This window comes from Gekko japonicus, unplaced genomic scaffold (genome assembly GCF_001447785.1).
Source record: "Gekko japonicus isolate JY-2015 unplaced genomic scaffold, Gekko_japonicus_V1.1 scaffold946, whole genome shotgun sequence".
NCBI classification, from domain to species: Eukaryota; Metazoa; Chordata; class Lepidosauria; order Squamata; family Gekkonidae; genus Gekko; species Gekko japonicus.
This window is the reverse complement of record NW_015162506.1, coordinates 437,644-453,469: the sequence shown is the minus strand read 5'-3', so window position 1 is coordinate 453,469 and position 15,826 is coordinate 437,644. Positions and strand designations below refer to the sequence as shown.

Genomic DNA, 15,826 nt, shown 5'->3' with positions numbered 1-15,826 from the left:
TTGATTTTTCACACTGAGAAACTGTCTTCTTCTTTTTTTTGATGATTCCTCTCAACTTTGATTTTTATTTAATCTAAGCTTTCACTTTTTGCTAAAAAACACAGTGCAAGTAAAATATATTTATGCTGAAAAGGATTTTCTTTTTTTTCCATTTTTCTTTTTTTTTTTAAACTTTACAGCTTTACAAACTATAGCAAATAAAATGCATTTCTTTTTTTTTCCTTTTTCTTTCTTTTCTTTTTTTTACAGATGCTGATAAAACATTCAGAAGTGAACCCTCATTTGCGGGGGCCCTTCGGTTGGGGTTGCCTCTAATAAGCAATAATAATGAGATCTCTCTTTTTTTAAAAAAAAATTAGGTTTACGTTTAAAATTAAGTGTAATCTAGGATTTGAACCATTTGAGGGGAGGGGGAGATAAATATTTTATTAAAATCAGTTTGCTTTGCTAACTGACTTTCTTTCAACAAAGCTAAAATAAAATGAGGTCATCTGCTGTAGACATATATACCTATATAGTCGATTTAGTTAGGGGGGAAAAAACCCCGAACTTAGAAAAAAAAGAAACGCACAATTTAAAGTTTGAAATTGCTACAGGATCGGACACAGAGAAGCTGGTTATTTGCTAAACGATTCCGTCAGTCTCTATAATATGGCTTGTTTGGAAAAAGGCCACTCCATCAAAGAGATGAGTTAAAACTTTCCAATCGTCTTCTTTATCGTCTCCTCCGGCCTTTGCAAGTATCCTCCTTACTGTCAGAGAAAGGGATTGCTCTTACGTCAAAGAGTTTTGTAATAAACGGGAATAGAAAACGGTTCCTGGTAAAGAGGTGGCTGTCTTGGGATGGTTCTTCTTGTTGGGGTGGTGGTGGTGGTGGTCGTCGTTTTTAAACTTAATCCCATATGCTCTTTATTTAAAAAAAAGAAAGAAAGGCGTAATCTGCAAATATATATATAAAAAAGAAGTGTCCCCAGGTTTGTCTTCTCGGTCAAAAATACCTTGATCTTCTCCACTTTTTTTACTTAAGGAATGCTTTGTATAGCAATAGTGAATGGCTTGTCTCTCGCTCATTTTCTAAACAAAATATGAGGTCCCTGAGGTTCACCCGCGTTATCCTTTGCCGTGTAAACTGCCTGGTCGCTCCCACTCCGGACCCGCCTGGGACTGCCACGCTTGCGCTGGACCCCTGGAAATGGAAAGAACAGGTCAGTTTTAAAGCCATCAGCAACAAGTCTCCACAACAATTTAAGGGGTACAGAATAAGCGTGTGGGGAACACAATAGTTGGACATCAATGCAAGCTAGTAAGTCTGGGGCAGTGATGCTCTGTATTCTTAGTGGGGCAAGCTTACAGGGAACACTGGCTGGGACCCTTCCTTTCCCGTCCCCCCCTCGATACTCTGAGTTCCCTTTTCCCACTGGTAGTCCAAAACTGAGATGATAATAATACAATAGGAAAACTGCCATCTTGGATCTTTTATCTATACTGAATTTTCTACTAGGCTGTATATGAATTTTAATGTTCTGTATTTTAATGCTTTGTATTTTATGACTTTGTGTCCTGCACATCGCCCAGAGCCCGGCGCAAGCTGGGATAGGGCAATTAACAAATCTAATAAATAATAATAATAATAATATTTTAAAAGGCCATTTAATTGTAAGATCTTTGGAGAATTCTGGACCCCAAGACATGGGCAACAGCAACTTCTGGTGTCTACTTCTCCTTGCCCCTGATCAGGCGTGGCAATGGACACACCAAAGCCATTCCAGAGAAGTCATACATTGATTTCCACCATTATTGAATTATTTGATTTATAGTAGTTTCAGGGGATAGCCATGTTGGTCTGCAGTAGAACAAGAAAGGTAGCTGTGTTCGTCTTGTCTGTTGCAGTAGAAAACAGCCAAGAGTCCAGTAGCCCCTTAAAGACTAACAAAATGTGTGGCAGGGTAGGAACTTTCATGAGTCACTTCTTCAGCTGTATCTCGCGAAAGCTCCTACCCTGCCACATATTTTGTTATGTCTTTAAGGGGCTACTGGACTCTTGCTCTTTTCTACTGCTACAGACAGACTAGCACGGCTACCCATCTTGATCTAACAAAATTTGTGCCCGGGGGATGAGCTTTTGTGAGTCACTTCTCACTTCTTCAGATACAGCTGAAGAAGTGAGCAGTGACTCGCAAAAGCTCATCCCCGGGCACAAATTGAGAGAACAGCTCTGACAGAGCTATGGCTTGCCCAAGGTCATCCAGCAGCTGCAAGTGGAGGAGTGGGGAATCAAACCCAGTTTTCCCAGGTTAGAGTCCGCGCACTTAACCACCACACCAAACTGATGGTAGTATTCTACAGCCCAACATCTCATTCAGAGAAGGTGCTACCGGACTCTTGCTCTTTTCTACTGCTACACACAGACTAGCACAGCTACCCATTGTGATCCAACAAAATTTGTGCCCGGGGATGAGCTTTTGTGAGTCACTTCTCACTTCTTCAGATACAGCTGAATAAGTGAGCAGAGACTCACAAAAGCTCATCCCCGGGCACAATTTTTTTTAGTCTTTAAGGTGCTCCTGGACTCTTGCTCTTTTCTACGGCTGCAGCAGCAGAGCAGTTCGATTTGAGCCCAGTAACACCTTAGAGACCAACAAGATGTTCTAGGGTATGAGCTTTCGAGAGTCAAAGTTTCCTTTTTCAGATACCAACTCTTTGCTTATGTTGGTATCTGAGGAAGTGAGCTATGGATTTTTTTAAAGTTTATCCCCTGAGAATCTTGTTGGTCTTTAAAGTGCTACTGGATTCAAATCTAACCTAGTAGAGAGAACGTTCCCCAATGTTATCATGCAATGATATCCTGTCTGTGAGTATATACAGATGAGGGGTAAATGCAGGACTAAAGGAGCTAGACTCAAGACCGGTAGCATCTTCAAGGCCAAGAAGAGTTCCAGGGTAGAAGCTTCTGAGACCCAAAGCTCTCTTTAGCAGAGGACTAAAGGACTGCGGGAAAAGCCATATCAGGAACCTAAAAGCAGCAGAGATTACAACTGAATCTTATGCAGGTTTACTTGGAAGTCAGTGCCATCAATGTCAGTAGAACTCAGTTCCAAGGTAGTAGTGGTAGTAGTAGTAGACGAAGACGAAGAAGAGGAGGAGGAGATTGGATTCATACCCCGCCCTTCACTTGGAGTCTCAGAGTAACTTACAAACTCCTTTCCCCTTCCCCTCCCCACAACCTGTGGGGTAGGCGGGGCTGAGAGAGCTCTTTCCAGAACTGTCCTTGAGAGAACAGCTCTGACAGAGCTATGGCTTGCCCAAGGTCACCCAGCAGCTGCGAGTGGAGGAGTGGGGAATCAAACCCAGTTCTCCCAGGTTAGAGTCCGCACACTTAACCACCACACCAAACTGATGGTAGTATTCTACAGCGCAACATCTCATTCAGAGAAGACTCAGGAATAGAAACGGTAGAAAAGAGCAAGAGTCCAGTAGCGCCATAAAGACAAAATCTGTGGCAGGGTATGAGCTTTTGTAAGTCACTGACTGGGTAGTGAGTGACTCACAAAAGCTCATACCCTGCCACAAATTTGCGTAGTGTGGTGGAGAACATCCGAACATGCGAAAAGCACAACCACAGCTGTGAATTCTGAAGTCATACACACCAAAGAAGAAGAATGTTCCCCTGCCCTGCCCTGGATAGCCCAGGCAAGCCCGATCTTGTTAGATCTCGGAAGCGAAGCAGGGTCGACTCTGGCAAGTACTTGGCTGGGGGACTTCCTTGGAATACCAGAGGCGGGGGAAGCCTTTATTCAGCCACCTCACTGAATATCCTCCAGGCCCCCAGTAGGAGTCAGTCACCAGAGGCCGTCATGCCTTCCAGATGCACACACACTCACATACATGCACATATAAAAAAATACCCCAAAAAAGAAAAAAAAAGAATGTCCTCCTGTTCTCGTAATACACTTTAGAATATTCAACAGCTAGATAAGTGAGAGGTACAAGGAGAATTGCCTGCCCTGAACAGTGAGCACTGATGGCTAAGCCTCAATTACTTTGCCAGAATATTATTTGGAGAGGTTTAAATTGCTTTTGAGAGGTCTACAATGGCAGAGTCACAAAATACATGCAGAACTTTCCCTTTTGTATGCAAAAAACCCCCCAAAAAACAAAAACAAACGAAACCACCAACTGGGTGTAAAAACAACAGAAATGACCACAAGGACAAGAGTAAAGTATTGCATCAGAGAACACGTGTACCATTGCGTAAAGTGCCATCCGGTTCCCTGGCAAAATATGGGGAGAGGCAGTAATGAGCTACAACCAGCAGGGGGCATAGGTGGACTTGGGAAGACATCTCTGCTCTAACTTTCAGAAACAAACCAAGGGAGGGGTATTGACACGTCACTGCCTCAAGATTTCTCAGTGGTGTACAGTGAAGATGCAGCCTGGAAAAGATGACCATCAAAGCTCTGATATTCTGCTTTAGGAGGGTCACCTTTTAGGAGCAAGAGGGAACATTTTTAAGGGCACTGGGATGCATCCCACACCCCTCATCCATTCTTCCTGCCTTCTATTTCTTGATAAACTGCTGTGCCCTAAAAGAGGTCTGTCCACTCATTCAACACCCCAGTCCCACAGGATGGAACGCGGCTGTTGCATTCCTTCTTGCTTTCTTCGCAGCTTCTCAGTGAGGTTAAACGCTCAGACCTTCAGTCATCATCACTGGACTCTTCAGCCTAACCTCCATAATGCAGACAGAAACACTCCACCTCCAACTTCTTCGGTCTAACTGTTCCCGGCTTCCATACCCAGCCCATGCTTTCCCCCGTACTTGACTTCCCACTAGGGATGGGTGGGAACCGAACCATGAAGCAAAACTCTCGCGAATTTTAACCTGTTCGTGGTTCGTGAACAGAAGTTCGTGACTTTAAAAGCAGTTTGTGGTGGTTCCTGGATGGAGCAGGAAGCAGCTGTTTAAAGGGACCCTGAATCCCTTTTAAACCCCTGCTTTCGGTTCCCTGCAAAAGCTACAAAACCAGCTGAGCAGTGAGGAGCGCCTCCCCATTGCACAGCTGTTTTCCAGGCTGTACTGTGCAGTCCCTTTAAAGTTTAAAGGGACTGCACAAGACAGCCCAAAACAGCAAGCTGCTCACCTGTTTTCCGGACTTTCTGCAAAACCTGTTGAAAGGGACCATGGTCCCTTTCAAAAGGGTTTATGGGACCACAAACCAATTTGGTTCGTAAAGGAACCTCCTGGTTCAGTTCATGGTTCAGCCACGAACCGAACCTGTGCCCTGTTGGAATATGTAAGTATCCAGCATGTGTGAAGCATGGGTAACAAATGTAAATAGATCAATCTAGAGTGACAGATGTCAGAGTAACTAACAGTCCAGGAGACCAGAGCAAACCGGTTCTGGCTGGTGCAATGCTGATGTCTTATCAGAGTGACTCAGCAGTGATGTGATTGGTTGTTATGTGTATATAACTGAGAATGTCCTGTACATTGTGTGCTGACTTAAATGTTGACTGCTTGGCGAAGCACTTTGACGGTGAGAGCTGTGTCTTGTAAATAAACGGCACTGTATATAGTTAACCACTAAACCTGAGTCTGTGTGGTGACTATAGTGGGACTTCAGCAGGGTGCAATTGGAATGCTACAATCCAACGGTGACCTGGGGATGAAAGGAGTAGGGATGTGCATTTCGGGATCCCAAGCCGGAAAAAAAGCCGAAAATAACGTTTTTCGGCTTTTGGGATCCCGAATTAACAATTTATGCGCTTGTCCGGAATCCCGAAAAAAAATCCCGAAAAAATTCGGGAATCCCGAAAAATTCGGGTCCATTATAACCAATGGGGCCATTGAAGTCAATGGCAAAAATCCTCTTGAAACTTTGTGGGGGGCTGGGGGGGAGGATTGCTCTGGTTCTGCAGCTGGGCATGGCTGCGATTAGCAAACATGCTCCCCTATGTAGGCCGCTGCCACTGCAGAGGGGAGAGATTGTTTTGCTTTTGGGGTTTTTTGGGCACTGGCACATTGGCACACTTGTGGTGGACTGGTTCTGCTGCTGGGCCTGGCTGGCTGGCATTGGCATTGGCGATGCACATACATGCTCCCTCAGCCTGTGTGCTGCCGCTCCAGTGCAGTCTGGAGAGATTCTCTGGTTTGACCTAGTTCTGGTTTTGGGGCACTGACTGGCATGGCAACCTGGCTGGCCTGGCACAGGTGGCAGATTGCTCTTGTTCTTCTGTTGCAATGCTGGGGCCTGGCTGGCATGCACTTGCTTGCTCCCTCAGTCTGTGGGCTGCTGCTGCTGTCTGCAGAAATTCTCTGGTTTGCACCAAGTTGGTTTGGGCACTGATTGGTTGCACCTTGGCACAGGTTGTGGGGGGGGGCAGATTGCTCTGGTCCTGCTGCTGAGCCTGTCTGGCTGGCATTGGCAATGCACAGACATGCTACCTCAGTGCTGCTGCTGTAGAGAGATTCTTTGGTTTGAGCCAAGTTGTGCTGGTTTTGGGGTTTTGGGCACCCAGTTTGGCGGCACAGGTTGTGGGGGGGCCCACTTGTATGGTTCTTCTCTGCTGCAGTGTGGCTGGGGCTGGCTGGGCTGGCAAAAGTTTGCAAACATGCTGTCCAAAACAGTTTGCCCCCATCCCTCCATTGTTCTCTATGGTGGGAAAAAAAGTAATTTTTTTCCCACCATAGAGAACAATGGAGGGATGGGGGCAAACTGTTTGGGGGAGTGTGCTGCGTGTTGCAATTTCAAACTGTACATTGCCAGACCAGCCAGCCACACTGCAGCAGAACCATACAAGTGCCCCCCCACCTGCGCTACCAAACTGGGTGCCCAAAACCCCAAAACTACAACTTAGCTCAAACCAAAGAATCTCTCTACAGTAGCAGCAGCACTAGCATGTGCATTGTGCCAGACAGGCCCAGCAGAAGAAACAACCAGAGCAATCTGCCACCTGTGCCAGGCCAGCCAGGTTGCCAATTGCCAGTCAGTGCCCCAAAACCAGAACTAGGTCAAATATGTTGGGGAGAGGTTCCAGTAAGCACGCTCCAAGTTTGGAGCCTCTACCCCAAACCCCCTCCCCCCCAGCCCCCCACAAAGTTTCAAGAGGATTTTTGCCATTGACTTCAATTGCCCCATTGGTTATAATGGACCCGAATTTTTCGGGTTTCCCCAAAAAATTCAGATATCTATGCTTTACCGATATAGATATTCGGGTTTTTTCCGGTTTCCCGAAAAAATTCGGGTTCAGTAAACCCGAATCCGAATTTTTCCGAATTTTTTTTTTTGCACACCCCTAGCAAGGAGCGCACTCCGCGACATGCCCATCCTACTTCCCGCATAATTGGGAGCAGTTTTCCAGAAATGTTGCCTGATGTAGCAAACAGTGGTATGGTCAAAACCTGTGTGTGAATACAATAAGTCAAACTGAAAGCAGCCCATCTTGCAAAAGGAGCCTGAAAGATGAAATTAGCAGAGCAATATCTCAATCAGCTGACTGGGCTGAACAACTAATTACAGAGCCGCAGTTGAAGCTAGCCTGTGGCTTCAAGGCACTTGTGGGTGGGCAGATGATACATACGTTATGAGCCAGTGAATTTCCCACACAAATCTGAAGTTTAAAAGGCTGCCTCCCTGTAGCGTTCTGGCCCCAAGTTGCTTTGGACATGTTTTAAGGCTGTACAGAATGGCTGGCTGAACACAGTCGTTCCTTATAGTGGAATAAAAGAAGTTTGGAACCATGAACAATTGCTGTGTGCAGCTGTTCAAAGCAGTTTCATCTGGTTTTGTATAAAAGGAAGTACGCAGGGAAATTGACCCAGTATTTTAAAGGCAGGTGATTGATTTGATGTTCTCTCACTAATTGGATAATTTCCTCTAATGAGAAGATGAAAGGCATAAACTCACAGGGGATTTCTCCTGCACGGGTGAAATGAAGATCAGTGAGGGGGTTGCCATATGCAATTCTTAGAGAGGCTTTGACCTCAGAACTTGGCTGTGAGCAGTGCTCCCTCTTAGCTGAGTTAGTGTGAGCCAGCTCACAGGTTTTTAGCCTCTGGCTCACACATTTTTGTCTTAGCTCAGGAAGGATGGCGCCAGAGCAAACTAATTTATGCAGTAGCCAAATCGCTAGCTCACAACTTTAATGCCAGGAGCTCACAAAAGTAGGATTTTTTGCTCAGAAGACGCCGCAGCTTAGAGGGGGCACTGGCTGTGAGCACGGCATATTTCAGAACATCTTGAAGAAAGCTACAAATAAAGAACACGCAGGGGCTGTCGATAAGGACTTTTTCCCTGCTTGTGCTTTTAGAATTGGATCAAGTGTTCTTTTCCGTTCTTCTTCTAATGCCAATGACGGAACTATACCCCATCCACAGCTCCTTGTATGTGCCAGTTTATGGCAAACACACTATCGTACACAAAGACCATTGCTGGAACACCTGCTGGACAGGTGGAGGGTGCTGCATTGGACCTGGAAGGTAACCTGTTCACAAGAGGATGGGACGGAGTTTTTCAAGTCTGAGAAATGCCACATTAATCTAAGAAATATACCAAGAGGTGGAAGCTTGTGCACAAATCCTGGATTCACAGAAAACCCCCTACCCAACAGGGAACAGATAAAAGGAAGTCCTTCTTCACCCAAAACGTGATTAACACATGGAATTCACTGCCACAGGAGGTAGTGGTAGCTACGAGCATGGACGGCTTCAAGAGGGAATTGGATAAACATATGGAGCAGAGGTCCATCGGTGGCTATTAGCCACAAGGTATAGATAGGAGCTCTCGGTCTGGGGCAAGTGATGCGCTGTATTCTTGGGAGGGCTTCTAGTGTCCTGGCTCCACTGCTGGACCTCCTGATGGCACCTGGTATTTTTGGCCACTGTGTGACAGAGTATTGGATTGGATGGGCCACTGGCCTGATCCAACATTGGCTTCTCTTATGTTCTTATGAGATACTTTAAGAGCGACATTATGGGTTTTTTGCAGTTAAGTCGCAGCCAACGTATGGCAACCCTGTTGGGTTCTCAAGACAAGAGATGCTCAGAGGTGGTTTGCCATAGCAATCCTGGACTTCCTTGGTGGCCTCCCATCCAAATAGTAGCCAGGCCCAACCCTGCTTAGCTTCACAGATCTGAGGAGATCGGTCTAGCCTAGGCTGCCCAGGTCAGGGACAAGGGCTATGTACTCTGCTATAAGATGGAACTATGGAGGAGCAACCTCCTCTATGAATTGCCATCTCGAAGGGTCAAAGGAGAAGAATAATAGAATCATAGAATGTTAGAGTTGGAAGGGATCTTGCAGGTCATCTATCTATTTATTTATTTATTTATTAGTCCAACCCCCTGCACTCTGCAGGAGCACAGCCGAAAGATAGCCCTACAACATCCCACATACCCGAAAGATGGTCGTCCAGCCTCCGCTTGAAAACATCCAGTGAAGGAGCATCCATCACCTCCCAAGGCAGTCTGTTCCACTGCTCAACCACTCTTACAGTTAGGAAGTTTTTCCTGATATTTAGCCAGTAACAACCCCCATGTAATTTCCACCCATTAGATCCAGCCTTGCAATCCAGAGCAAGAGAGAATAGATCCGCTCCATCTTCTACATGACAGCCCTTCAAATATTTGAAGACTGCAATCATGTCCCCTCTAAGCCTTCTCTTTCCCATGCTAAACATACCCAACTCTTTCAGCCTTTCCTCGTAAGACCTGGATTCCAACCCTCTCACCATCCTGGTTGCCCTCTTCTGGACACGCTCGAGCTTGTCAACATCCTTCCTAAAATGTGGTGCCCAAAACTGGACACAGTATTCCAGGTGAGGCCTGACCATAGCAGGATAGAGTGGAACTACCACCTCCCGTGATCTGGGCCTTGCAGTAGGAAGGAGAGGAAGTAAAATATCATGTGGCCCTTTTGAGTCACTCTTGGCGCAAAATGGATCAATGCCGAAGTTGCGGTAATAGGTAGGAGCTATTGCAGGGACCTCTGATTACTTTGGAGGTTTTCGGGGGGGTTTTAAATCCCCGGAGGAATATTTTTTATTATTTTTTTATAAGACTACAAAACTACAAAGAAAATATAAGGGAAGGGGATTACATCTAAGGATAGATAACCACACTACACTAAAAACCCAAGAGGAGGAGATCATATCCGTGTTAATCTAAGTGTTATCAATAAAAGTGTTAGTACAACAATATACTTGTAGAGTTCTTGTTTGTCTCGCCTTCAATGTTAGTATGTTAGTTGTTGCGAGAGAACTTTCTGAGCATCTTATTATTTGCTTCAAAAGGCAATTTTCAGAGCCTTTACTTTGGTTTTCTGTCTCTGAAATCATATGTAACTTTCGTTGCGCCTGCACCCGTTTCTACAGCAGAGTCCTCATCCGTTCCAGAGGTAGCAGAGTCACTTGATTTCGATTCTTCATCTTTGGATTCTTCCTCCAATCCAAACTGGCGTCTCAAAAATTCTTTGGCTTTAAAAATGGAGTCAATCTTTTCTCTTTTGTCGTTGATTTTAAAGATGACACCCTCTGGGATCGCCCACCTGTACGAAATTCCATTGGTTTGAAGAAAAGAAATTAAGTCCTTGAACTGGCGGGATCTGCGTGCCCCTCCTTGGTCATGCGCAGTGGAGCCGGCGCGTGACCTGGGAGAGGCGCGAAAATCCCTTTTGCTAGCTACCGGTACCGAGAAGGTTCAGCGCAGGCGCAGTATTCCCAAGGGTGTGATGCACAGAGACCACGAAGAAGATCAAACGGTTTTCTTGGAAGTTTTGTTTTGCTTCAACTTCCCCCTTCTTTTCTTCATTTTCTTGTTTGTGGTGTCTATCTCTTTAATTCTCTCAGTCGTATGCTCCACCTTCTTTGCCGTTTCTGCCAGTTGGAGCTACTGGGATGCAAAATTTTGATTCAGCGAAGTCAGTTGCTGGTTAAAACCATCGAATTGCTCCATCACCGGCTTAAGCATATCCGCTAACATTTTCATGACGTCTGCTCTCTCTTCCGGTTTTGGACACTCACTACCCGCCAGTTTCGTTTTAAACTTTCTTTGCGAGGCCGCCATTTTATACGATTGTTTACAATTCCAAACCGTTTCTCGCAGACTCGAAAAATCGTCACCTCGATGTCAGCACTCAAGTAAGTCTCTCAAAACAAAATCGCTGCTTGTTTCCCCCCCTGCCCCCTTCGTTATGCTTATCTGTCCATTCGCATAAGAGGTGTCCCTCTTTGCGCTCCGCTTTTCCCACGGGGGGGGGGGGGTTCGCTTTTAAAATATTCCACTTATTTTGAACTCACGTTCATTGTCGGTCATTTCTCTGACCTCGCTCACAGTAATCGATATTCCGCTCGATCTCCAGCTCTTGTTCCAGTTGTATCAGCTTGTGCCCGAGGACCACACAGCGGTATGACCATCAGGGCGGAGGGAAGCCTCAATTCTCCAGCATTGAGCCGTCGAAGAGGCTGCCCCTCAAAAGCCCTATGGCCTGGAGCCTATCACAAAGGCTCCGTATGGGTGCTACTTGAGGCAGCACCCCTCCATACCGCTGGTGTGCGAGTCGCTCCCCCGAGGTCCAGGGAGAACCATCGCCATCCCTGATCCACAAATTGGAAGCTCACTTTGGAGGTATTTTTCACAGTATATTTTGAAATGCCCCCATAAATGCGCAAGCAGCTAAAAATGTAAACAATGACAGCAATCATTAATTTGCCAAGACAGAACTGGGAGGTCGGTGTTCTCTTTGAGAGCAAATGTTATGTCCTCAAGTTAATTGTGAAATGGCACAGAAGTGACGGTGTATTTCATCGGTCTCTCATAAGCACTTGCTGAACAGTTTTGCTTAAAAGGTGATTGCACATGTAATTAGCAATTTAGCATTCCTCGGACAATAGCGTACAGACCTGGTCCAACAAACCATTTGGGTAATAGGCCTTTCGCTGCAAAGAAATGTGGGCAGTGCAAAGAGAGACGAGGGGAGCTCAGTTTAAAAATGTCAACTGTGACAGCAGATGCACAGCTGTGAGTCAATTAGACCCACAGCAGCTGGTTCTTAATTAAGGCAACAAAAGCTTCAATTCAGGAAGCCGGCAGTTGATTTGGCTATCCAGTGACTGATTAATCTAAGATAACTAAATTAATCAGAGCTTGCCAAACAGCAAACAAGACTTCCCGGGGAATATAAAGCAGATTCCATACATAAAAGGGGACGTTAAGCTAAAGGCACGCGTGTACACACAGACAAATGAGGCGGGACTCCTTAACCTCCCACTCAGTACTTTGACAAGTATGTGGCAACTCGGTGCTCAGAGTTGCTTTAAGGAGCAGCCTCCCAGTTCGCTTCACGGCCAATGAACCATCCCGGAGGTACACAATGACAACAAGGCCACACGATGTAATTATAAGATGCCAGGAGGGGAAAACCGCCCTCCATGGCTTGCACGTACTAGCCAGTGACAATGTAGAGCAACATAGCCACCCTGAGCCTGCTTTGGCAGGGAGGGCGGGATACAAATGGAATGAAATAAATAAATAATAAATAAATCTGGACACAGAATCTCATAATTATGTAGAAAGAAGAGGAGGAGGAGGAGGAGGAAGAGGAGATTGGATTTATACCCCGCCCTTCACTACCCAAGGGAGTCTCAGAGCGGCTTACAAACTCCTTTCCCTCCCCCTCCCCACAACAGACACCCTGTGAGGTAGGTGGGGCTGAGAGAGCTCTGACAGAGACTGCTCTTTTTCAAGAACAGCTCTTATCAGAACTACGGCTTGCCCAAGGTCATCCAGCCAGGTACAGGTGGAGGAGTGGGGAATCAGACCCGGTTCTCCCAGATTAGAGTCTGCGAACTTAACCACAACACCAAACTGGCACATGGAAGACCTTATTTTTACGGGCAGACAGTCACCCTGCTCTCCTCACTGGCTGCAACCAGCAGAGTAAGCTCAGCCGCTAGAGTGCTGAAACTTGTTTCTAGGCACAGGCGATCTTGACTGTTTGTTTGTTTGTTTGTTTTTGGGGCCTGAGCTCTACAAAATCCGCTACTAGCCTTATCTCAGCTTTGCTGTGATGGCTCTCTTTGTGCAAGAGAGCATCAGACACAACCCCGTTTGTTCATAATAATCGCGGTTACAACTAGCCTTCAACAAGCTAGGCTTTGCTATTCCAAGGTGCAAAGCTACAGCACGAGGTAGCCTGTCGCATTCGGTGCATACTTGCGCCTTGGCCTCATTGGCAGCCCACTGGCATGGGTCTCTTCTGCAAGATAAATGAAATGGGGTGGCTACCCTGGGGTGGCTACCCTGTCTACCCCTACCCTGTCTACCCCTACCCTGTCTACCATTGGAAGAAGAGCCCCTTAAGTTGGGGGAAAGCTCCTTAGGCTGGAGGAAGAAGACCATGTGGAGGATTGTTGGATCCACCCCAACAGTAGTGGCCTTGCTCCCGGCTGTACGGGATATTTCAAATAATGGTTCACCAGGAAGAAACAGGAGGAGTGGAATGGGGACTGCAGAAGATTTCATGTTCATGCTTCAGTGGGTGACTGGGAATGAAGGGGAAAGAGGGGTAGGAAGCACTACTATCGGCCTCCTGGATAATCACTCAGCATAACATCCCCCAGTCCTCATAATCCAGCCCCATTCTATTTTCCAATAAATTTGCTTGTCAAACACAGCAAAGGTTAAGGGGGGGAGAAGGGAGAAGGGCTACCGACAAATATGCTACAAAAATCAACATTAATCCCTGGATCTTTCACTTGGTCCAGAATTGCATTGCACTATTCCTTAAATGTCTGATGTGAGACAGCAACAGTTTCTCCATACTCTGTGGAGCAATTAAGATTCCCTATTCTTTAAGTACCTCACTTGGATAGCCCAGGATAACCTGATCTCGTCAGATCTCAGAAGCTAAGCAGGGTTGGCCCTGGTTAGTACCTGGATGGGAGACCATCAGGGAAGACCAGGCAAAACCAGTGGCAAACCACCTCTGGAAGTCTCTTGCCTTCAGAACCCTTTGGGGTCATCACACGGAGTCATAGTGGGGATACTCTGCCACAGGTAGGTGGTTTCTTATTCTTGCCCATTCCGGCAGTAACCTTTTCCAGGGGGGAATGGTGAACCTCTCCATTTCAAATTCAGGGGGAAAAAATTGTACCTCGGCTATTAAGAAGCCTAGGATGCACCAGGGTATATTATTCAAAAGGAGCCACGGGTTTTACCTCTGTCCCTGGTCCAGCGCCTGGAGAGTCCACTTTCCTCTTCTTTCTGGGACCGATTGCCGCCAAAGCAGTTTGGTTGGCTTCCCTCTGTCTCATTTGTGCCAGTTCTTGTTGCTGCATCTGTGTGTGCGTATCAAAAACAGAAAGTCACAATTTTCAGTTCTGTAGTTGTTCTTTTTTTAAATTCACCCTTTTTTGCCGGGCAGTTTTTATATAGTGGGAAATGGTATCGTACGTATAGCGCCACGGTGGTCAATGTAGTAGATGACGATACAAGGACTTTGAAAACATACCTCCTTGGCCTTCTGTTTCAACCTAAGCTGTTCTGGATCTTCTTGTCTAGATCGAGACTGTGTTGGTTAAGCATTTTGATCATAGATGGAGAGAGAAAAGAACAAAAAAAAAATGGGTAAGACAGGGCAGAAATGTCTTCAAAATGTTTTGGCTGTGTGTAAAGGTAAAGGGTTCCCTTGCTCGAGAGCTAGTCGAATCCGACTCTAGGGGGCAGTGATCATCTCTGTTTCCCAGCCAAAGAGCCAGTGCTGTCCGAAGACATTTCCATAGTCATGTGGCCGGCATGACTAAACGCCGAGGCGCACGGAATGCTGTTACCTTCCCACCAAAGTGGTACCTATATATCTACTTGCAGTTTCTTGCTTTCGAATTGCTGTGTTTATTCACCCTTTAATTATATTCTTTACCTGATCAACATTTTACATTCTCATTCATATACAGACACAAAAACACACATACACCAGTGCTCCCTCTAAGCTGTGGAGTCTTGTGAGCAAAAATTCTACTTTGTGAGCTACTGGCATTAAAGTTGTGAGCGAGCGATTTGGCTACTGCATCAATTAGTTTGCTCTGGAGCCCTCCTTCCTGAGCTAAGGTAAAAATGTGTGAGCCAGAGGCTAAAAAACTGTGCAACCCAAACTGAGCCAGAGTAGTGAAGTGGTTAAAGTTTCAGATCAGGATCTTGGAAACCCAGGTTTGAATTCCTCCCCAATTGGTCTTCCCTTCCCCAGCCAGTGCAGAGAAAGAAAGGAACTTGAACTTTAAATGCATTCTCAACACCTCCCCCACCAGCTGGCATGGAGGACACAATTAATGTTAAAGTTGCTTTCTTTCCACCTCTCCCTCCCTCTCCCATCTATCTGCTGTCTTTCCACCTTTCTTTCTCCCCTCCCTCCCCATTTAAAGTTACCAATTTAATATTAATAAAAGCAAATTTGCATATTTTTCAATTAAAACGTGTGTAATATTTGTTCACGTCTTGCGGCTCTCAGACATCTGATGTTTATTCTATGTGGCTCCTATGTTAAGCAAGTCTGGCCACCCCTGGTATAGATGGAACACTCTGTCTGGGGCAATGATGCTCAGTATTCTTGGTACTTGGGGGGGGGGCGCAACAGTGGGAGGGCTTCTGGCCCCGCTGGGGGACCTCCTGATGGCGCCTGGGTTTTGGCCACTGTGTGACATAGAATGTTGGACTGGATGGGCCATTGGCCTGATCCAACATGGCCTGTCTTTGTTCTTATGTCTGGGGCAAGTGATGCTCTGTATTCTTGGTGCTTGGGGGGCAATAGTGGGAGGACTTCTGGTGTTCTGGCCC

The 15,826-nt window shown here is 46.1% G+C and overlaps 1 protein-coding gene across 1 annotated transcript in view; it reads right to left on the bottom strand.

Moving 5' to 3' along the window:
• Nucleotides 1–913: 913 nt before the first annotated feature.
• TAF4 (TATA-box binding protein associated factor 4) overlaps nucleotides 914–15,826 on the bottom strand; it is a 129,046-nt gene continuing 114,133 nt past the window's right edge. The window contains exons 14-16 of the mRNA XM_015406134.1: nucleotides 14,508–14,564; nucleotides 14,215–14,334; nucleotides 914–1,186 (exon numbers count right to left, since the gene is read on the bottom strand). Coding sequence (XP_015261620.1) covers nucleotides 1,019–1,186; nucleotides 14,215–14,334; nucleotides 14,508–14,564 — 345 coding nt within the window. The 3' untranslated portion in view covers nucleotides 914–1,018. The remainder of the gene's footprint in view (nucleotides 1,187–14,214; nucleotides 14,335–14,507; nucleotides 14,565–15,826) is intronic.